Consider the following 24,460-nt stretch of genomic DNA (forward strand, 5'->3'; position numbering starts at 1 on the left):
TTATACTTTCTTAACTTACCTGTGCTAACCAAGGTGCTGTTACTATATAACGTTCCCAGGTGAGGTCCCGATAGAGAGAGAAACGTGTGCAGCTTGTTGAGATAGTACCGGAAACGTGGACGAGTGAGGACGGAGCGAATTATGATGTTTCCCAAGGAATGTCCAATGAAGCTGTAGAGAGAAATCAAAGGCATAGTATATATGGATTTCTAACAATATCGATGGTATGCGATGCGACACGATTTCGTTGGTTAGTGTACGATGGCATACAATTTTCAAATTGTATGCCATTGTACATGGCATACAATGCCATACGATGCGATTAAACATTGTATAAGCACCCTAATGGGTGCTTATACAATGTTAAGCACCCTAATGGGTGCTTACAATGTTAAATGCACCCCCACGCCACCCCCCCCACTACAAATGTGAACCCGAAGCATGGCGAGCGCAGCGAGCCCGCGAGGGGCGGCGGTACGCGTCCTACGACCTTTTCATACCCCCACTATCCACGTCGGCGTGGAGTTGAGAATAGATTAGTGTGGCGAGCGCAGCGAGCCACCGAGCCCGAAGCGTGGGCTTCCATTTTTTAAAAAAAAAATTTAAAGCCTTTTTTCCCCCACACCGGCTGTGGCTCGCCCCGATTATCTACTTACATGGGCGGCCGGGAGCAGGGCAGACAGCAGGGGTGCCTCTGGGAGCTGGCGAGTGGCAGCAGAGTCAGAGGGCGGGTGGCAGAACTGCAGAGAGGAGAGGAAGTTGTGGCCGGGACTCGGAGGTGCGGTCTGGAGCAGGAATGGTGCAACCTGCGGAGCGCGACGCAGGTTGCCTTATGTCTAATGCTCAGGCACTGCCTGGCATTAGATATGCACACTGCCTGGCATTAGATTTGCAAATCCCGGGATTGGAAGGTACAATCTGGGGATTCAAATAACAGCGTTTTTAGGGCCAAATCCCGGAATCTCGGCGATCCCAAGATTGGCCAGCCTAATAGCTACCATATGTAAAAATATTCTACAAAGAAAAAAAAAGATTGGGATGAGTTAATTTATAGCCAAACCGTAGCTAATCAGAAAATGAAGGTGCATACACACTGAGCGATTTTTCGGCTGTCCAAGTGATTTTCGCAGGATGCTATGGAAAGCCTTCCACCCCATCGCTCATCTGCTGGTAATACCAGCAGATGAGCGGCGGAGGCAAACAATGATGCAGGACCGCACATCAGTGCTCATCGCTGGGCCCGTACACACTGGGCAGCGTTTGAGCTGAAGGCTGCTCAAACTGTAAAATTGAGCTGCTTTGAGCTCAAGGTCACCGAGGGTGTATGGGCCTTTAGTATCTCTATTTTTTAGCGGAGCCAACTCCAATTTCATCACCGTCTAACATTTAAAAATAAATATGAATAAAAAAAAAAAAACACTTGTTAGTAAATGAGCATTTTATCCCTGGAAACCCAAAATCGATTAAAATCTATTTTTATTGATCAAAAATGGACCAGAATCCACCTTTAGTACATATACCCCCAACTTTTCCCGGAACATTTCCCCTGACGTACTTTACACACATAACCACACAAAAAAGAATTTGTGCAGTTTTGTACTCTTTTGTACCTTTCATGAGTCCCCTTCTCGCTATAATAAAGTTTAATCCGTTGTTCAGTTAAACTGTACACGGCTTGGAAATGTTTTCCACATCGCTCATTATAGCGGCTACTTGTTATTCACGGAATTCTGTCTCTCTTTGAAACGCTGCGACATTTCCATCTCACCTTATTCTTGAAATTGAGAGGTTATAGAGCTGAATGTGCTGAATTATTTCATCCATCAGTTTGTCAGTCATCGCATCAAAGTCTGCAAATGTGTCGTTCTGAAAGAGAAGACGAGAACGGAGGGATGATTGTGAGGCGCGGGCGATGAACGCGAAAACGCAGGCACCGGAATAAATGAGGAAAGCAAGGTATACTTAACGTAAGTGCCTCGACACTGACATCCTCATTTAGATTTCGGTCTCTTTTCATCCCCAATCCCCTGTCCACCTGTCAGTACAAATTGACCCATTTTGCTGTCTGATGTTCTTATCCCTGTGACTTCCAAAAGTGTTTGTTTGATGTTAGAATTTATACCAACCCTCTATATTATTTTATACTGGTTTAGCTAATGGTGTGCGGCGGGTACAGCCTGTATCTGTAGCCGATGGTAACTACTTGTACCATCGATGGGGGATGGGGGGGGGGGACCCACCAGATGATTGCTCACCATCAATGATACAGAGCTATTGAATCTTTTTTTTTTTCCCTGGGTGTTGGGACACAGAACATAGCACCGCCATCTGACGCCTGTGAAACCATACCCCCAGATCCTGATTGGCTAGTAATTCACTAAACATTAAAGTAGGGGTGAATATCAATGGGTGAAACCATTCAGGGTTCCCTTACAAATAGCTTTATTCCATATCCATCAATGGTACAATCAATAGGTAACCAGCCAATGGCATCACTACCCTAGGACTACTATGGTGTGCGACATTTGTACATCTGTCACTGAGGGCCAGATGTATCAAGCTTCAAAAGTGATAAAATGGAGAGAGATAAACAACCAGCCAATCAGCTCATACCTGTCATTTTTCAAACCCAGATGGTAACATGACAGTTAGGAGCTGATTGGCTGGTTGTTTATCGCTCTCCACTTTATCACTTTTGAAGTGTATCATTCTGGCCCCGTATCTGTGTAAAAGAGGCTGCGATGCAGTGAACGCAGCTTTTCCTCTCGCCCTGTTCCATTCTTGTTTTAATCTGTGACTTTGAGGCTAATTCAGATCCGAACACAGGGCTGCGTATTCAAGCCTTGCCGATTATCGAATGACCACTCATGCACATGGAACGTAATACGCAGGCGCGAGCCAGCGATGGGTTGTCTTCTCTGGCGGTTCGCAACTTGATTGACAGGTGAGCAGCGTTTGTGGGTGGGAGTGCCTCGGGAAACACAGGCGGCTCCCAAGTGTCGGGAGGGAGGGTCGCTTGCATCAGCAGCGATCTCGATTTCCCAATGGCCTTGGCCGCGCCGAATAAGTCGAGACGTACTCTATGGCTGCACATGGTGGGGGGGAGTAATTGCAAATTAATTCCCCCCTCTTCGCATGGCTGCAGGCCAATTATCAGCTCTGAATCAGGCCCTTGTACAGTACAGTGTGTCCTGTGTTATGTTGCATTGTGTAGTGTACCGTGTTAGTGGCTCTTCACTCTCATGTGTACTTGTGCATTATCACGGCGCCCATCGCATCGCAGACCATAAGGCATGCGATGGTATACGATGCGATGTCCCGCGATGTTCCCCAATGTCATACAATGTTAAAATTATATGGCATTGTATATGGCATACAATGCCATACAATGCGATGCTTACAATGTTAAATGCACCCCCACGCCACCCCCAGTATGAACGTGAACCCAAAGCGTGGCGAGTGCAGCGAGCCCCACGAGGGGACGCGCATATCTTCACAGGTATATGCGTCCCCTCGCGGGGCTCGCTGCGCTTCGGGCTCGGTGGCTCGCTGCGCTCACCACACTATATAACATCAACTCCACGCCGACGTGGATAGTGGGGGTATGAAAAGGTCAGAAGACGCGTACCGCTGCGCTCACCACGAGGGGGTGCATTTAATATTGTAAGCACCCATTAGGGTGCTTATACAATTTAACATCGTATAGGGGGCTTACATCGCATCGCAGTGCATCGGGTGTATGGCATGCGATGCAATGAAAAATCGTGCGACTTAATATCGGGGGTGATAATACACAAGTACCAAAATATGGTACGCGGCTCATCTCAGTTGGACCAGGTTCCTTGCCCCATATGGCGTAATGTGAGGATACATCTGTGTGTCTATGTATAGAGCAGACAGTGTGTATTTTTATGAAATATGCCTTAATGCATGTTCCTTGAGTCTTGTAAGCACCAGGAACTGCCCCTCCCCCATCACACACACAGACACACACACATGTGCATGAGGCCCCACCCATGACTAACCAGCCCGTGGATCCCCACATACACCTGATGGGGCAGACAGGGGACAGATCAGTGAAACAGGAAGGAGTGGGAATTATAATGAGAGAGGGGAAGAGTGATAGAGAGGATGACATACAGATGAGCAGAGGGGGGACAGGTGGGACAGAGATGAGAAAGACCAACAGGGGTGTGGGGCGGGACAGAGATGGGAAGGAGAGAGGAACCTTCCTGCCCCCACCACACATGCCCCACTGCTACCCTGCAAGTGACACCCAGAAGGGACAGTGATCAGAAAGAGATAGACAGCTGGTGAGGGGGACAGAGATGAGAGAGAGGAGAGAGAGAGGAGCAAGAGAGAGATAGATAGAAAGAGAGAGAGACAGAGAGATGATGGGGGAAGCGGAGCAGGTGAGAAAGTGAGACAGACATGGGGTTATTTGAACAGAGGGACAGAGATGAGAGAGACAGATGGAGTGCAGAGAAACAAAGGTGGGAAAAAAACAGAGTAAAAAATACCTTGGATCACCTGGCACAAAAGCTGTGCCACAGCAAATGATGGGTCCAAAATGCTAGTTAATATATATAACAGGATATACAGTATGTTAACCTTAAACCTTTAAATGCCAAAATCGCTGAGAGATGTTCAAAATGCCCACTAAAAATTCCAGCGTCGCTTACATTTGTTATATAAATTCAAATAACAAATGTTGTGTAAAACAAGGTTATTTTTCCTATATAAGGTAACATTACAGGTCATTATGATGAATAAAAATGTCTGCTTGACAATTTTTACACCTATTTTGACAAATTCACTTAAGATTCAGAATATCCGTTCCAGATTCTATAGTTATCGCCTCCACGTACCTGATTCTTTTCTGACATCAGGAAGTCCAGGTTCGCTCCGGGCAATCCCAACTCTAGAAAGGTCTTGACCAGTCGGAGATCTGCGCTGTTGCCTGGGAAGGGATTCTGCAATTAGCTAGCTTTGTCTGACAACTTTCCAGGATATCTTTTGAAGGTGAATTGCAACAAATAGTAAACGTGCAGTTTCAGTATATTTAAAATATTTATTTCGTTTTTTAAACAGAAATCATATATGGGGCCCGATTCAGATCTGATCACTGCTGTGTGAATTGCGCAGTGGGCAATTATTAATACGCTGCGTACACGTACAGCCCGTAGTACGCATGCGCGATGTTTGCTAGCAAATAACTCCTGCTACTTTTTTCCCCTCACTAGCTGTGCATGTGCGTAGAAGAAACATCGGACCCCGTACGTACAACCCACTTTTGTGAACGGAGCTGAATAAGGGCCCGCGTCTCTGGTTACTCTGCGATGACTGGCGCCTAGTGGAAAGTTCATTCAATGTGAGTAACAAAGGATTTTGGCCATTTTCACACTGCTGTCACACTGCATTTTACCATCAATGGAGGAAAATCCTCTGGGTCTCCCCCTACGGGATACGGTTGATGGGTAGACCTCATGATGGTCATTAGGTTGACGGTGTTAGGTCGACAGGTGTCTAGGTTGACATGGGACAATGTCGACAGGTTTCTAGTTCAACACATGCGTTAGGTCGACATGGGTTAGGTCTACAGTCAAAAGGTTGACATGGGGTTTTTCACTGTTTTTTGAGCCGACATGTGCCGACAGGTGGTATTTCATGCCCTACCAACCACTAGGGTGTGGTTGGAGAATAATATAGTGTGCCGAGAGTAGCAAGGCACTGTCCCAGAAGCATGGCGAGTGCATCGAGCCATGCGTCAGAAGTATTCTATGCTGAGACTTTAGCATCTGCCCGAACAGCATCAGAACAGAAAGTACCTGGACCTTCTGAAATACATCTACCACATAATATTAATACTGTTCAGGGTTAAACCTTCAGCTTATTATAAGTCTCCTTATTATATTTCCCATGGCTGAATTACGTATCCTAATCAATCCGATTCCTCATTTCCAGAGCTCACCTTGTAAACCGAGTAAAGTTTGGTTCCTCTGTTATTAAAAACTTATTATTGAACCGAGAAAGGTGACAAAACTAATAAAAAAAACTTTAGGGTGATGAAATTATTTTTTTCTTTTTTTAATTTATGTTATGAGGCCGTAACATAATAATAACAGTCTGTAGTCAGCGAGAAATCATTTCTCCGTAGGATTTTATTTAACAGTAAAATATTCTCTAAGGACAGTTTCATGTTACCTGCTCGGAAGCAGAATTACCTGCTCGGAAGCAGAGTTTATTTGTTGAGAGAAGTCAATTTGCTTTATGAAAGTTCTCTTAAACAAATATTGGAACAGAGGGGCTAATTCTCAGTCTGGGGTCGCTTTGTACTCATGCAAATAGCAAGTTTTAGGATACAGGAGGTTATTCTGATTCATTCGGAAAGGCACAATCACCATCTAATGGACAAAACCATGTGCACTGCAGGTGGGGCAGATGTAACAGGTGCAGAAAGAGTTAGATTTGGGTGGGGTTTGTACTTCAAACTGATATTTATATTGCAGTGTAAAAATTAATCAGCCAGAATTTACCCTGCACAGAAACAATAAAACACCCAAATCTAACTCTCTATGTACATGTTACACAGGGATGCCGACCCTCCCGGAATCCCCGGGAGTCTCCCGAAAATCGGGTCCCCCTCCCGGCCCCCCGAATCTGCCAGAATCTGGGGGACCCCCCTGAGCCCCCCGAATCGCGTCATGTAAATGCCGCAATCCGCGGGTCTCAGAGGAGTCATTTTAGCCCTGCCCCCTCCATGGAGATCAGTCGTTTCTCCTATTTCCCGTAATGGGGGCGGGGCTTAATGACATCACAGTCAAGCCCCGCCCCCGATCGGGTAAGGAAAATCTCCTCTCCGGGCTTCTCCCAGAGAGGAGCATTTAAAAGTCGGCAACCCTGATGTTACATCAGCCCCACCTGCAATGCACATGGTTTTGTCCATTAGAGAGAGAATGTACCTTTCCGAGTGAATCAGAATAATCCCCACAGTGAATGGCCATATGCAACTATAGACTACAGTTGAAAGCTTTCAATATTGAGCATTACCAAAGTGTTTAGGAATGAATTAAATGAATTAAAGATTTCCCAGAGTTCTGGGACTGCCCATTAAGCAGCACATATGATTAGTTATGAAAAATTGAATTTCAAATTTATTTCAATCGGCCCATTCATTTCAGTTGAGTGATTAAGGCTCCTGTGGGAAGGAAAAATCAAATGAATTGGTCCATTTTTTTAATTGTGACTGAAGTTGAAAACTGGGTTTTATCCAAGATCAATTTACTAAGTCAATGGGGCAGATTTATTGACCGCGGTGAAGTGATAAAGCGGCTGGTACTTTATCAATCAGCCCCCAACTTCCAAGTTACAGACTGGTATTTGAAAAATGACAGTTACGAGCTGATTGTCCGGTGATAAATTACCAGCCACTTTATCACTTCACCAAACTTAACAAATCTGACCCAATGTTAAAAAAGATTCTTCAGTTTCTAAGTTTGCCACTTAGTGATTTATGATGGCCATTACAATAGTTACGTTAATGATAGAAAAAATGTTATTGCTAATTACGTAAAATCTTTCTGCCTATTGACCTTTAGTAAGTGACCTCATGTCATATTAATGTGATGAACTGTATAGCTTTTTTAATACTGAAATTAAATATATCACCATCTAGACCATGTACGCAGACCACGAGATGAATGCCGTCTTCCGGGTGGTCTTCCTCTGGCGGAAAATACGGAATATCAGAAGCGAGCTCGGAGAGGTCACTGTACAGGAAGCCGTCAAACTTCACATGTTCTCTGAATTTTTCTTTAGCCTGATAAAAACTAGAAAACATATTTATTAGAAACACATAGGCCTAATCTGTAAATACAAAGAGCAGGAGGGAGGTGGTGGAGAGTTAGAGGATTTGGCCACAGAGTAGGAGGTGGAGAGTAGGAGGAGCTGTATCAGTGCATTGTGGGTAATGACCAGATCCTGCCGCCTTCCTAATGGAAAATTACAGCTGGGCAAATAGATGCTAGCATTACCTGGAGAGTTTGGAGGTTCATAATGAGCGGTAAATCTCAGCTGTCACTCGTTAAATACACAGCAGATACACTTTGTATGGGCTCCGCTCTCCAATAAGCCACGGTGCATCTACTTTCATTTACCAGAAAGATGCCTAAGCACCTTTTAGCATTAAAAAAGAGTAGTTGTTAAATAGGGCCTTAAGGCTGTAATCATCCCTACCATGGGAAGGATGTACTGAAGAGATAATGAGGCTGCATTTCCCATATGTACCAATCTCCGGGATACAATGGATGTGGTGGGTAAAGTTATCATATACTGGCATTACCTCTTGGACTTCTTTCTACAGTTTTTACTGAGAGGGTTCCGGGAGCTGTTCCTTACAATATACAGGCGGTAAGTGGTGGTACTGTATGTACCACATTGCAGATGCAACACTTGATACTTCCCACCCTGTGGGAGGTCGTTTTTATAGAGCCATTAATTTGAATTCAAATTTATAGGGATCTTTGAAAAAAAAGTCTTTATCTACAGAATAATGTCGTTGGCGCTCTGGATACCCAAATTTATGACTTAGGAAGCAGTAATCCAGATGGACATTCTCATCATACGCAACCAGGAATTTTGCAACAACTAAATGCTGGGGAACATTTTGTATCTCACCTGAGCATTCTCTCATTAATCTCTTCTCCAGCTTCTGAGGAGTTCTCGGAGATGACTCCGAAAGAGCCCAGTGGTTGTCTGGTTATTGGGAATAACGCCTGTTTGGCTGAAAAACCAGGGAGAACCGGAGTGTCTTTTTGCATAGAGGAGAAAGGCAAACAAGTGGCCGTGCAAGAAACAGACAGATTAACCATTTCTACTCCTCTTCTTCCATCAAGGGCAAGAACCGTGGGTGAACTTGAGTTGGAATCAGATAAGGAAGTGCAGCCGCTTCTGCCTGCTATGCTCTTTTGTTCCACATCACGGAACTCGTGATTAGAACTGGAATCTGGTATCTGATCTTTGCTTGAGTCTTCTGTAAGTTCAATCTCATGCAGAAATGAAAATCCATCTGGAGCCTCTTTGGCTTGAGACACGATGGAGGTGTTACTTTGAGCAGAGCCTATGTCCACCATTGTACCCAATGAGAAGGGACCTGGGTTAAGAATCACAGGCACTTTGTTCAAACACTCAGAAACGCATTCATTGCCCTGAATAGATTGCTCAGTGCCCCACGGAAAATGATCAGCTTTGGTGTCTACATTCTTCAAACTACTGTTAGAACTGGAGAGCAAATGCTGAACTTCCATATCTATGGTTGGAGACTCAACAGATGTACTTCTGCTTGGACAAAACAATTCACTAAAATGATCAGATACCAAGTCTATGTCAGTCCTCCCAGTGTCGTTGCTCTTTGCTAAAAGGTCTACTTGGTCTTCCTCGTTGACTGCCTTTGTTGTCAGAATCACATCCTCCGCTGACTCCTCCGGGCTACTGATTTGTGGTGCTGAAACAGATTTAGTCAATTTTGAAAGCTCCACATCTCTTTCCTCTTCTTCGAAGGGCAAAGAGCTGATGGAGGTCAGAGAGGCCTGTATTCCACTTGGCAAACTCGTGTTACTCTCTGTTTGTCCCCCCTCTAAAGAGTTTCTGTGCATAACATGCATCCCGGAAAACTGTTGCAGAAGCTCTTCATCGCTCGTCAGATCCAACGTTTTGGTGTGAGTATCACCCCAAGCTACGGAGCTTGGCTCACTCTCTATTCCAGAATCCGAAATCACAGATGAGGACCTCTTCATCACACCAGAGCACAAGGGGAATTCTTCAAGCTTATCGCTGTCAAAACACTTTGCTACAAGAGCATTTTTCAAGGGCTTACTTATTAGCTCAGTGCTGCTGCTTTTGGACAATTTTGGCATGCCGTGATGTAGTCTCCTGTTGTCTGGACTCGGTTTGGGTTTATGGTCACCAAGATCATGCATTGCAATATTTTCGGAGGGCAAATTATCATTGACACCAAACAGCACTTCTGCAGACTGATGGTTGCAGTCTGTATCTGTTATAGACTCGCTAAACGAAGCACCTTCGCTGGACTGGTCAAACGTCCATGGCCTTTCTTCGGCATCTGTGAGGCCATCAGATATGAGAGCTTCTTTATCCACAGGAGTGGTCTGAACGCTCTTTATCATTGACAAGTCAGCTACAGATACATCGTCCTGCTCTTCAGTATGTCTTTCTGTCTCTTCTCTTTTTTCAGAGATTTCTTGAAAACTTTGCACTGCGTTCTGGTCAACGCAGGCAACTTCTGGGCCGTCCATGGATGGGCTGGTTTTCTCGAATGAAGCATTTTCGTAGACTGTAGTTGTTTGGATGAAATGGGAACTCGTCTCTCTGCTGTTTAAGATATTTTCGGAATCATGTTCTTTTATATTAGTTGTTCCCAATAGTGTAACACCTACAGTGAGTTAGGAAACACAAAGAGGAAATTGTAATAGATACCAAAATAATGCATTCAATAGATAATCCCCTATGTGTAAGATCTGACGTGCAGGTCCCTCTTCCCTCACTTTATGCCATTATTATGACTGTATATGTCTAATTGTTTGTTCATTGTTTAGCTTGTCTGTAGGTCAATGACACCCGCCGCCTTGAGGGAAGCCACTCCCCACACATCAATCAAATCCGCTCTCTAACATGCAAGGGGATGTGTACTCCGGCACATGCCTGCGCACGCGGCTGCACGGGTGAAAAATCGTTCGATGGTGAGCGAACATCTAATGATTTTTTTGACCTGTGCGGCTGCTTGCAAGGATGATTTTTCACCCGTTCACTAATAAAAGTTAGTCCTCTAGACCAACATTTATTATAGCCGCAAATCACCGAATTCGGGGGGGGGGGGGGGGGCACTGAGGCGGACTTGCCCATAAAATGCTTGGTGTTCCCCTCTTTCCCACCTATGCTGGAGCGAATGGCCCGGCAAGTGTGAAACTCGCCGAAGCCATTCATGAGCAAACCCCAGCCATCGGGGATGGGGCCAAAGTCGGGTCTATTTATGTAAAATGTAGGGTACTGCAGGACCTGTATGGGGAGGGGAAGGAAAACTGGAAGAAGAGCAAGATGAAGAAGAGAAGGAAGATGAACAGGAAGAAGAAGACAAAAATCATGATGAAGAAAAAGCGGAAGAATAAGAGAAAACAAAATTAGAAGACGAAGAAGAAGAGGAAGACCAAGAAGGAAGAAGAGGAAGATGACGAAGATGATATAGAAACTGATGAAAAATAAGAGAACAAAAAAGTAGAAGAGGAAGAAGAAGGTGATGACGAATATGATAAAGAAAAAGAGGAAAAAGAAGCGGAAGAATTCTAAATGCCCCCCCCCCATTTCACATGTTGACCTGTTCACCAACCTTTCCTGGGGCATTCAACATATCGGTCTTCAAAGATAATGGGCAGAGAGTTCCAATCTCCATCGATGTCCAGACATTCTACCGGTAACGGGGGCATGCTCATGAAATATTCGGAGCTCCTGGCCTCTCCTGACAAGTTGCTGTTAGTTTGTATCCTAGAAAGAGATTTTTTATTATACATTATTCAGACTTCATGTATGTAAATTTCCCCATAACAGATATCACTCTCTCCGGGAGGGATGGGTTTGGCCTGGTGGTGGAAGCCGAAGACAATATCCTGGTGCCGGCATCATGACCAGAGGGCACAACAATGGCTCCAGAATCCTGACATCACTAAAGGTGTAAATGCCGAAATTCCAACAGTCGGCATCCTACTCATAAGAATGCCAGAGTCGCTTAGCATTAGACCAAGATGGGTGGGATGGATCGGGTGAGGACCTAGGGGATAGTAGATCTTCTTCTTCCCTTACTTATATTATCACCTTCTTCATATGCCCTACAGTGGCACCAAACCCTACTGTAGGTTGCTGTTGCCTTTTGCTTATTTGAGTGTCCTGTCCTGTATTAGATTACACTGTAAATTATGGTTGCCTTGTTTAAGTCATTTGTTTATGTACATTGTAAGGCGTTGCAGAACCCTTGTGGCACCATATAAATAAAGCATAATAATAACTTTACAGGTTTTCAGAATTAACTTCTCATCTTACATAAAACATTTTGCAGAGATAACCAGGGTCAAGTTGCATGTTTTAATAAAGGCTTCTTAAAAATATATTCTGTTTAAGTTTGTTGTAGTGCTGGGTGTGTTGACGCCGCAGAACTTCACACTGATTAACTTTCTTAACAACGAGGCTGGGGGCGCAACTTTGCCGCGGAGGTGCAGAGTCCCTGACAGCATTACAGAGACCCTGCACCCCTCCAAAAATGGGCTCCACCAGTATTCCTGCATCTATACCGACTGTCTCCTTTGAGGCGGCCATCTTTGGACGGGACAATTGTGTCTATCAATGATACCCCCTCAATAAATAGATTTACCTTGCCCTGGGCAACAAGCATTTACCTCCCCAAGGGCAATGAAAATTTACCTCCCCTGGGCAATGAGCATTTACCACCCCCTGGGCAACAAGGACGTAACCCACTATGGCAACGAGCATGTAATCTTCCTTGGCAACAAGCATGTAATCCCTCTGGGCAACAAGCATGGAACCCCTATGACAATGAGCATGCAATCTCCCTTGGCAACAATCATGTAATCCCCTTGGCGATGGAACCCCCTATAGCAACAAGCATGTAATTTCCCCTTGGCCGCAAGCATGTAATCCCCTGGGCAACGAGCATGGAACCCCTGGAAACGAGTATGGGACCCCCTATGGCAATGAGCATGCAATCCCCCTTGGCAACAAGCATGTAATCCCCCCTGGCTATGAGCATGGAACCGCTAGCAATGAGACTGTAGGTAAGTGGCACTTATGCGCCTAAAAATGTGATTAATCGCAGCTACAGTAATCTCAAAAATGTCATGCAATTATTCTCGATTCAAACTTGTAATCGTTGCCATGCACTATTTTTTTGCCATTACAGATAAACCAGAGGGCTTTGTTGGCCGACCGACATGCACACTTCAATTCCCCCCATTGAGGATCAGTGTTAGCCTTTTATTATATATGATGCTGTGAAATCCTACAATTATTTGACAGCATCGTAATCACACTAGGCTCCACATTTGGAACTGTCTGAATGACGGACCACCCATTCCAAGTCTACTGTAAAGAGTCTTCAAGATCTTTTTGTGAATGAGTTCCCAAAATAACCACAGGGTTTTTCTGCGTGGAATGTCTGTAACACCGTAGTGGATACATGTAACATATTCTTATTACTGAGCTATTGGGTTATGCTACTGTAGCTGAAATTCCAACGCACTCACAGATTTTCCTGAAAAGTGAGCGCAGCGGGTTTCTCGTGTTCGGCGTAGAAAAACGCTTCTGAAAACCTTCGCACCTGGAAAATACATAAAAGAACAGACATTGGTGGGGTCTGGGATGCGATGGGGTCAGCTCTAGTGACAGAAGCTAGACATACAGTAATTAGAAACATGAATATTAAGTCACAAAGGGGCAAAAGACAGCAAGCTGAGGTTTTGGGGGCACACCTGTATAGTACATTTTGTTGAGTATATCAATTTAATACATACAGTACTGTAACTTATATTTCATTTAATTTAAAAAATGGCGATGTGTGTGATGTTCTTTAGTGTGTAACATCGGGAGACCAACAAAGTCTCTGATTAAAATCAATCATTCGATTGATTGAAGAAAAAGGCCAAATATTTGGGTCCCTTATTACGGAACATTGTTTTAAACTAATAATACTGAGAAATAGATCATTGTAAGAGAACAGGGAACAATAACAGAGTTATACACCAACTTTCTTAATTTCTACGGTATTGTCAATAAAATAGAGTCTGAGCAAGTTATCTCCAATCACCAATAGTTTTTTGAGCAAATTCAAATCCAGTCACCATTAATCCTATCAACGGCATGATGTGTATATACCCTCCCACCCCCACCCCCGCTGCTGCTCCTCGCCGATGTCCTGGCACTGTACAATGAAGAAGACAGGCACCGGGAATGGGGTATCCATTGAAGTCCATTGAAGCCAAAGAGACAGCCCCAGAGGGAGAGAACAACTCTCAATGGGACTGCCTTTGGTGGCTGACAGGTCAGACTTCCAATAGGAAGTCCCTGACAGTCACTGTGAAGTAGGGGTGGCCATCGGTGAAGTCGTCATCCATGGTTGCCATGGATGGCGATACTGCAACCAGCCATAAATAGTATTAAACTATTTGATGGATAACCATCGATAGTTTTAGCTATTGATGGTTATGCATTATTTTTGACTGACTGGCCCATGGGTCTATCAGAACTTGGGGGTGGGGCTTCTGGGTGTTGGAAGGTGGAGCTATGTTCGTGTCCCGGCACCTTAAAAAAAAAAATTAATTCTCCTTTGCCATCGATGTAAGGAAACCATCTGGTTCTCCTACATCGATGGTAAAAGTATTCAGCATCGGCCATAAACCATCAATGATTTTAAATCACCAGAGGAGATCGTAAGAATTCTCGAACTACAGATTGCTCCTATACTTCTGCTTTCTGTAGATTTTCTGTGATAAGGGATCCCAATATTTGGCCTTTTTCTTCAATCATTTGAATGATTTCAATCAGAGACTTAGTTGGTCTCCTGATGTTACACACACTAAAGAACATCGTTATCAATACACATGATGCCATTTTTTTTTTTTATGAAATGAGATAAAAGTTATGTATTAAATTGATAGACTCAACCAAACTTCCAACTTTGCCAATTTATTTAAGCCTCCGGGAAAATTTGGCCAATTACAAAGCACTCCTTCCAGCACCCAGGCTGTCAGTCCTCCGTGTCGTCTCCCAGGCCGTCGACTACTCACCGGCCTCCTAGGCCAGCGCAGAACAAAGTTCCAAGCTCACTGCCACTAGTCACTATCCATCTCCTGTGACTGGTCAGTTACTGTAGCTGTGGGTTACTCAGGTCAGAGGGCAGCGATCTCGCCACCGAACGCAGCAGAATCCAAACCTCCTTGCGGGGGTCCCTGGTGAAAACCGTCGGCGGTGTTAGACTCGTCTCGTCAACTCCCCCCATCTAGCTGTGCCCGCAGTGCCAGTGATACTCCTATGAACTGACCTTACCTTAAGCCTCTCGTGTTCCAGTTCCCAGCATCCACCACTGGGCCACTGCTGCCACAGCTGGGAACACCAGAGACCTGAGCCTTGACACAAGACTTGAACATTTTCTCATTGCTCATCCCACCAGCTAGGTGGACTGGGAAATGTGACCGCTAGTAATGACTGCACCTGTGCACCAGCTAGGTGGTCTGGGGAATATAACAGTTAGTAATGATTGCATCTGTGTAGCAGCTAGGTGGACTGGGAAATGATGTGACAGCTAGTAATGACTACACCTGTGCAACAGCTAGGTGGACTGGGGAATGTAACAGTTAGTAATGACTGCATCTGTGCCCCAGCTAGGGGGTCTGGGAAATGTGACAGTTAGTAATGACTGCACCTGTGCACCAGCTAGGTGGTCTGGGGAATATAACAGTTAGTAATGACTGCATCTGTGTAGCAGCTAGGTGGACTGGGAAATGTGACCGCTAGTAATGACTGCACCTGTGCACCAGCTAGGTGGTCTGGGGAATATAACAGTTAGTAATGACTGCATCTGTGTAGCAGCTAGGTGGACTGGGAAATGTGACCGCTAGTAATGACTACACCTGTGCACCAGCTAGGTGGCCTGGGGAATGTAACAGTTAGTAATGACTGCATCTGTGCCCCAGCTAGGGGGTCTGGGAAATGTGACAGTTAGTAATGACTGCACCTGTGCCCCAGCTAGGGGGTCTGGGAAATGTGACCGCTAGTAATGACTGCACCTGTGCACTAGCTAGGGGGGTTGAGAAATGTGACAGTAATGACTGCACCTGTGCCCCAGCTAGGGGGTCTGGGAAATGTGACAGTTAGTAATGACTGCACCTGTGCACCAGCTAGGTGGTCTGGGTAATGTGACAGCAATGACTACACCTGTGCACCAGCTAGGTGGTCTGGGAAATGTGACAGTTAGTAATGACTGCACCTGTGCCCCAGCTAGGTGATCTGGGGAATGTGACAGTTAGTAATGACTGCACCTGTGCCCCAGCTAGGGGGTCTGGGAAATGTGACCGTTAGTAATGACTATACCTGTGCACCAGCTAGGGGGTCTGGGAAATGTTACAGTTAGTAATGACTACCCCTGTGCACCAGCTAGGTGGCCTGGGAAAAGTGAACTGTTGCTAGATCTCAAGGACCGGTTTGTCCACCCTGACATAGAGAGTACTCCAGCTGAGAAGACCTCTGCAGCATTTACCTTCCGATATTCTATGGGATACTATTCAGTAGTAAGTTACCCGCAGGGTGTGGTGCTCTTGCATGAGGTAGGTCGTCACTTGCGGCTGGAGAGTCACTATTTCCAGGAACTTGGTCCACAATACCAGGAGCTGAGAACACAGCCATGCCAAGTCCTTGCTGATCTGCTCGGTTATTCTGTCCGGGTCGTTCAGCTCCTGCAAAAGACAATTACTGAGACCAGGGCGGTGTAAGGATTCTCAGCACCCTAGGCAAAACTTTAACTTACTCCCCCCCCCCCCCATACTTCCACCAATAACCATTTTCCAACCCCTTTAAGGCATACTTGCCCGACATTCCGGAATGGCAGGGAGGCTCCCAAAAATTGAGTGGTCCTCCCAGCCCTCCAGGAAGGTGGGCAAGACTCCTGCTTTCCCTGAAGGCCCCCAGAACCCTCCCCTTTGCCGCCCACAACAGAGTACAAGGAAGAAGGGGCTGAAAAGTAGGGAAGTATGCCTCAAGGGAAAGTATGGAGGGAGGTCTTAGAAGTTCCACAGCCGCCACCTGCATTAAGTACAACAAGGATCATCAAAGACATCCTTGATTTTTTTGATAGGTAGTCTAGGTGGTGCCCCCCTAGATACTGGCGCCCTGACTGTGACGCCCAGACTGTGACGTAAATCGGTCAGTATTAGCTGAACCACAACACTCACCGAGCTATCCCACTGACTGGGTGTCACAGGACCCCAATCATCCTACCTATAAGCTGTGTGAGACTTAATGACATAAGCTTCATGTGGCTGTGGTGAAACAGACAGGCATTACAGTATTAGATGATGGATACAGATACTGTGTGTGGACAGACTGTAATGCCTCATAACCGCCACTAGATGGTACTGCTTAACCATCTGTTTTTTTAAAGCAAAGTCCTAGTCACAATTCTCAATGGAACTACCGAAATTATGCCAAGAGGCATAGGGGAGATGTAGCCAATATTCACCTATTGTCTAAATTAGATTGGCGATTAAACATGACGGTATTGTGTTAGCTTATTAATTAACCATTCATTAAGAGATAATTAAATGTAATAAGATAGTGTCTCTGCTAATTCTTGCACTTCTATAAACGTACATCTTGAAATAAAATGCTGGTACCGTATTCTTATTACATCAGGATGAGTTGCTGTCTCCTCTAACCAGGTTTAAATGGAATATTTTTGTAACTTGAAGAATATTATTAAAAAATACTATATATATATATATATATATATATATATATATATATATATATAATTAGGTGATTCATCGCGCCCTACGGGCGCTCTTCACACCGTCGTAAGGGGCTGCGCCCCCTTAATTTGTGAACATTTGTATGTGAGAAAGATGGTTAGAATTGTATGAAAGATGCCTGTATTGCAACTTGAGTTATAGGTGAAATGTGTTAAATAGAGAGCATATGATGTGGAAGGGGGTGTGTATTGTTTTGTTTAATTAAAAAGCGGTTACAGAGTAAGATGTACATTGATAGTGTGGATGGTACAGTGACATTTGTGGGTGTGGGGGGGGCTGTGTGTGCATGTTGTTTAGGTGTGTGTGTGTGTAATAGTATAGTAGGGTTTTTCTGAGTCAGCGGCTCCCCACTGGCGGAGGTCACGACACAGGAAAACAGGAGGCTGGGTAGTGATAGGGGTGTGTGGGCATAAGGGGGACTAAAGAGGAGGGTGGGAGATACTGTGCAGCTTCTGCCAGTGGTGAGGGTCCAGCGTGGCAGCACAGGAGTACAGGATGGTGGCCCTTAGTCAGTGTCTCCTCCTACTGGGTGGGAGTTCGGGTGCATGAGAGCAGGAGGCTGGGCTATGAGGCATGATAGGGGCATGTGGGCAAAACAGCGTCAGCGACTCCCCAGTGGTGGAAGTTACGGTTCAGGAGAGCAGGAAGCTGGGTAGTGATTGGGGTGTGTGAGTATACGGGGGACTAAAGAGGGGCTTAGGGGTGCCGTGAATTGCGGGAGGGGCGCGGGGGGTGCCGTGAATCAAGGGAGGGAGGGGGCACAGGTGTCGGCGAATCGCGGGAGAGGGTCCGCAAAGCGTGGGAGGGGGCGTGAACTGCGCGGGGGGTCCGTGAATTGCGGGAGGGGGGGCACAATGAATCACCTAGTTGGTTATATATTCTTGTAGAAGGATGGTAGGATGTTGCCGTTATTCAGAATGCATTTACGTAAACAGTAATAGTAGCAGTAAAAGGTCTGACTTAAAACACCTACAGTAAAACAGAACAGGTGTTATATATTATACAAAGAATTGGTTGATGATGTGTAGGTTGACGTGCACATAGTTCATAGTTGTCACTGGAAAAAAATTGCTACAAGAAAAAATCAACACAGAAAGTTCAACACATGTAAATGTTGACATAAGTGTGGCACTTCATTGGTGTCCATGTCGACACATGAGAATGAATATAAAAACATTCAAAAAAAGAAAAATATATCTTCAAAAATTGACCATAGCCGTGCCAGTGTTTTGCATGTGCCATTTAATCCTGGAGTTGCCGTGAATCGCGCGCGGAGGTGGGGGGGGGGAGGTGAGGGGTGTCTGCGAATCACGGGAGGAGGGGTCATGGGTGGATGCCGTGAATTGCGGGAGGGGGGGTCGCAAGTGGGGGGGAGGTTTGGGTGCCGCGAATCGTGGGATGGGGGGGCGCGGGGGGTTGCAGTGAATCCCGGGAGGGTGGGTCGCGGGGGGTTGCCGCAATGACAGGAGGGGGGGTTAGGGGTGGGGAATCGCGGTACGGGGGGGTTAAGGGGGGCACCGTGAACCGCGGGAGGGGGGGCCCGGGGGGTTGGCGCGAATCGTGGGAGGGGGGGTCACGGGGTGCCGTGAATCACAGGAGGGGGGGTGTCACGGGGTGGGACCGCGAATTGCGGGAGTCACCGGGGGTGCCGCGAATTGCGGGGGGTGTGCTGCAAATCGCGGGAGGGGGGTCGCGGGGGGTGCCGCGAATCGCCACAAGAAAAAATCAACACATAAAGGTCAACACATGTAAATGTTGACATAAGTGTTACACTTTATTGGTGTCCATGTCGACACATGAGAATGAATATGAAAACATTGAAAAAGTGAAAAATAAATCTTGTGAACCTTTTTCATTGTCGACCATAGCCATGTCAGTGTTTTGCATGTGCCATCTAATCGTGGGGATGCTGTGAATGGGGGGGGGGGGGAGGGAGGTAGGTGCATACCCAACATGACCCTCTCCAGGAGGGACACATTGCTTTGTTTCTGGACTTTCTTCTTAATTTATGGATTACCATCACCTGTGCTTAAACACCTTTCTTATCAATTACCCTGTTTAAAACAGGTGATGACAATCATAAATTAAGATGGAAGTCCACAAACAGAGCATTCTGTCCCTCCTGGAGAGGGTCATGTTGGGAGGTATGGAGGTGGGGGGTGCTCACCTGGTGTGTCTGGTGAGTAGCTGTGTCTTTGCTGTGTAACATGGAGAGTCTGGCACTGTCTGTGGGCTCACTGGGCTGGTTCTCTGTCATGTGAGTCAGAGGCTCCACCCAGCGTTACAGCTCCAGACACACTTTGAGTGACAGATGTAGCCAAATATATAAGAGATATATATATATATGATATACACAAAAGCAATTCTGCAACATGTACAGCAGCACAGAGTATATCAGGAGATGAAGGATGTGTCAGTGAGGACAGGGCTGCATGTGACAGGGGCAGTAGCATGATGTGAGGAGGGGAATGGAAGCAGCAGGAAGCCACAGACTGATAGTTGTATAGTGGGAGGAGCAAGGTTCCCAGCAGCACAGAGTATATCAGGAGATGAGTGATGTGTCAGTGAGGACAGGGCTGTATGTAACAGGGGCAATGACATGATGTGAGGAGGGGAATGGAGGCAGCAGGAGCCACAGACTGAGTTATATAGTGGGAGGAGCAGGGTCCCCAGCAGCACAGAGTGTTTCAGGTAATGTGTCAGCGAGGACAGGGCTGCATGTGACGGGCAGTGACATAATGTGAAGAAGGGATTGGAGGCAGCAGGAAGCCACAGACTGATAGTTAAATAGTGGGAGGAGCAGGGTCCCCAGCAGCACAGATTATATCAGGAGATGAGTGATGTGTCAGTGAGGACAGGGCTGCATTTGACAGGGGCAGTGACATGATGTGAGGAGGGGAATGGAGGCAGCAGGAAGCCACAGACTGAGAGTTATATAGTGGGAGGAGCAGGGTCCACAGCAGCACAGAGTATATAAGGAGATGAGAGATGTGTCAGTGAGGACAGGGCTGCATGTGACAGGGGCAGTGACATGATGTGAGGAGGGGAATGGGGGCAGCAGGAAGCCACAGACTAAGTGTTATATAGTGGAAGGAGCAGGGTCCCCAGCAGCACAGAGTATATCAGGAGATGAGTGATGTGTTAGTGAGGACAGGGCTGCATGTGACAGGGGCAGAGACAGGATGTGAGGAGGGGAATGGGGGCAGCAAGAAGCCACAGACTGAGTGTTATATAGTGGGAGGAGCTGGGTCCCCAGCAGCACAGAGTATATCAGGAGATGAGTGATGTGTCAGCGAGGACAGGGCTGCATGTGACAGGGGCAGTGACATGATGTGAGGAGCGGAATGGAGGTAGCAGGAAGCCACAGACTGAGAGTTATTTAGTGGGAGGAGCAGGGTCCCCAGCAGCACAGAGTATATCAGGAGATGAGGGATATGTTAGTAAAGACAGAGCTACAAGTGACAGGGGCAGTGACATGATGTGAGGAGGGGGATGGAGGCAGCAGGAAGCCACAGACTGAGAGTTATATAGTGGGAGGAGCAGGGTCCCCAGCAGCACAGAGTATATCAGGAGATGAGGGATGTGTCAGTGAGGACAGGGCTGCATGTGACAGGGGCAGTGACATGATGTGAGGAGGAGAATGGAGGCAGCAGGAAGCCACAGACTGAGAGTTAAATAGTGGGAGGAGCAGGGTCCCCAGCAGCACAGAGTATACCAGGAGACGAGGGACGTGTCACTGAGGATAGGGCTGCATGTGACAGGGGCAGTGACAGGATGTGAGGAGGGGAATGGAGGCAGCAGGAAGTCACAGCTTCAGATTTATATAGTGGGAGGAGCAGGGTCTCCAGAAGCACAGAGTATATCAGGAGATGAGTGATGTGTCAGCGAGGACAGGGCTGCATGTGACAGGGGCAGTGACATCATGTGAGGAGCGGAATGGAGGCAGCAGGAAGCCACAGACTGAGAGTTATATAGTGGGTGGAGCAGGGTCCTCAGCAGCACAGAGTATATCAGGAGATGAGTGATGTGTCAGTGAGGACAGGGCTGCATGTGACAGGAGCAGTGACATGATGTGAGGAGGGGAATGGAGGCAGCAGGAAGCCACAGACTGAGAGTTATATAGTGGGAGGAGCTGGGTCCCCTGCAGCACAGAGTATATCAGGAGATGAGTGATGTGTCAGTGAGGACAGGACTGCATGTGACAGGGGCAGTGGCATGATGTGAGGAGGGCAATGGAGGTAGCAGGAAGCACCAGACTGAGAGTTGTATAGTGGGCGGAGCAAGGTCCCCAGCAGCACCGAGTATATCAGGAGATGAGGCATATGTCAGTGATGACAGGGCTGCATGTGACAGGGACAGTGACATGATGTGAGGAGGGGAATGGAGACAGCAGGAAGTCATAGACTGAGAGTTATATAGTGGGAGGAGCAGGGTCCCCAGCAGCACAGAGTATATCAGGAGATGAGGGATATGTTAGTAAAGACAGAGCTACATGTGACAGGGGCAGTGACATGATGTGAGGAGGGGAATGGAGGCCGCAGGAAGCCACAGACTGAGAGTTAAATAGTGGGAGGAGTAGGGTCCCCAGCAGCACAGAGTATACCAGGAGACGATGGACGTGTCAGTGAGGATAGGGCTGCATGTGACAGGGGCAGTGACATGATGTGAGGAGGGGAATGAGAAGGGGGATGTGTCAGGAGATGGGGGATGTGTCACTGAGGAAAGGGCTGCATGTGACAGGGGCAGTGACAGGATGTGAGGAGGGGAATGGAGGCAGCAGGAAGTCACAGCCTTAGATTTATATAGTGGGAGGAGCAGGGTCCCCAGCAGCACAGAGTATATCAGGAGATGAGGGATGTGTCAGTGAGGACAGGGATGCATGTGACAGGGGCAGTGACATGATGTGAGGAGAGGAATGGAGGCAGCAGGAAGCCACAGACTGACAGTTATATAGTGGGAGGAGCAGGGTCTCCAGCAGCACAGAGTATATCAGGAGATGAGTGATGTGTCAGTGAGGACAGGGATGCATGTGACAGGGGCAGTGACATGATGTGAGTAGGGGAATGGAGGCAGCAGGAAGCCACAGACTGAGAGTTATATAGTGGGGGGGGGAGCAGGGTCTCCAGCAGCACAGAGTATATCAGGAGATGGGTGATGTGTCAGTGAGGACAGGGATGCATGTGACAGGGGCAGTGACATGATGGGAACTCCTACTCACTTTAACCTGTGAATTTCTCTTTGAGCCCGGGGCTGGTTACCGCCGAGGGGGGGGGGGGGGGGGGTGTAGTAACTGTGCCCTATTTATAAAATGCATTTTTACAAAAATATGACCGATGCCGTTAAATTCCCCCTCTGTGTGGAACTGGGACAAGTCATTCATTCAGGAGAGGGCAACAAACTGAGCGGGGTCAGTGCCAGTTTCTCTCTTGTATTCCTTTCCCTCTGTAAATGTAATGCATCATACATTATGTATGTACAAGCAGAGATCTAACCTGAGAGGCCTGAATCACAGATACAACCTGAGAGGCCTGAATCAGAGATAAGAGACTCAGCGTATAAAGGATCCAGCTGTGTGGAAGCGATTGAAGTAGTACAGTCCTGGCCAGGATGATCTAAACACACAAACTCTGTAAGATCTCCAGCATCTGAAGACAGCTGGAGACAGAGGCGGAATAAAGGTGACGATCAAACACAGCAGAGACCAGATTATCCCCTTCTACTTACTGCACGCGCCTCGGAACAGCTTTATTTAGCGCTGTTTTATCACTTGAACGTGACCGAGGCTGTGTCTGGAGTGATTATCGTTAGATGATATAACTACCAGAGAGCCAAGTTATTATGATGGGATAACAGTGACTCCGGTAGGTTCTGCAGACATTGGGCCTTACTCATAGATGGGTACAATTCACCTGTCAGCTTCGTAATTGGTCCCTATTTATTACAGTCATGCTGCATATTAGTGTGAGCAGGGCCGGATCATCCCATTGGCTGGTCAGGCTGCAGGCTGGAGCCTTGGCTTCTGGAAAACAGCATGGAACTTACATAAAGGGCCTCACAAAAATGGCTGCCACCTTCTAGGAGACAGACACTAGGGGTCCAACTAGACCTCTAGCAACTGTCAGATGAAGGCAGGGCGCTCAGTGCTACCTGGAAGTGCAAATTCCGAGAGCTCTAGTGCGCTCTGAGCAGTAACCTCCTGGTAATGAGCATGTAATCCCCCCTGGCAACAAGTACTGTATATACAGTAACCTCCTGGCAATGAGCCTGAAACCTCCCCTGGCAACAAATACTGTATATAACCTCCTGGCAATGAGCATGTAACCCCCCCTGGCAACAAGTTCTGTATATAACCTCCTGGCAATGAGTATGTAACTCCCCCTGGCAACAAGTACTGCATATAACCTCCTGGCAATGAGCATGTAACCCCCCCGGTAAAAAGTTCTGTATATAACCTCCTGGCAATGAGCATGAAACCTCCCCTGGAAACAAACATATAACCCCAACAAGAATACAACCCTCTGGCAATGAGCAAGAAACCCCAATACCACATGTGCAAGCCTTCAGTGCGATCAACGCCAGCAATGGCCCTTTAACGCAGGCGGATTGACAAGTGGTTGGCGTTCGGGGGGCAACAATTATGCAGACGGACCCCGGCGTCAGAAGGGAAGATCTCTGTCGTCAGTGCTGGATCCGGATCATCGCAGCGCTGAATAGGTGTATGGTTTCTCAGCCACTACACAGGGGGATCGATAGTCAATAGGTCGACACCAATAGTTGACATTGACAAAAGGTCAACATGCACTGGATGGACACTGCCAGTAACACAACAAATGCAAACGGCCACCATGATTTTATTCTTC

General features: G+C 46.8%; 1 protein-coding gene across 4 annotated transcripts in view; it reads right to left on the reverse strand.

The window, feature by feature from the left end:
- FAM135B (family with sequence similarity 135 member B) overlaps nt 1–24,460 on the reverse strand; it is a 174,570-nt gene that overhangs the window by 16,195 nt on the left and 133,915 nt on the right. For all 4 annotated transcript variants that reach the window (XM_083144892.1, XM_083144894.1, XM_083144890.1 and 1 more), the window contains 8 exons: nt 16,374–16,529; nt 13,326–13,399; nt 11,402–11,556; nt 8,677–10,450; nt 7,669–7,829; nt 4,869–4,960; nt 1,769–1,866; nt 20–171 (listed from right to left, as the gene is read on the reverse strand). In XM_083144892.1, coding sequence (XP_083001018.1) covers nt 20–171; nt 1,769–1,866; nt 4,869–4,960; nt 7,669–7,829; nt 8,677–10,450; nt 11,402–11,556; nt 13,326–13,399; nt 16,374–16,529 — 2,662 coding nt within the window. The remainder of the gene's footprint in view (nt 1–19; nt 172–1,768; nt 1,867–4,868; nt 4,961–7,668; nt 7,830–8,676; nt 10,451–11,401; nt 11,557–13,325; nt 13,400–16,373; nt 16,530–24,460) is intronic.

The sequence above is a fragment of the Crinia signifera genome, chromosome 5 (genome assembly GCF_055691185.1).
Source record: "Crinia signifera chromosome 5, ASM5569118v1, whole genome shotgun sequence".
In the NCBI taxonomy this organism is placed as follows: Eukaryota; Metazoa; Chordata; class Amphibia; order Anura; family Myobatrachidae; genus Crinia; species Crinia signifera.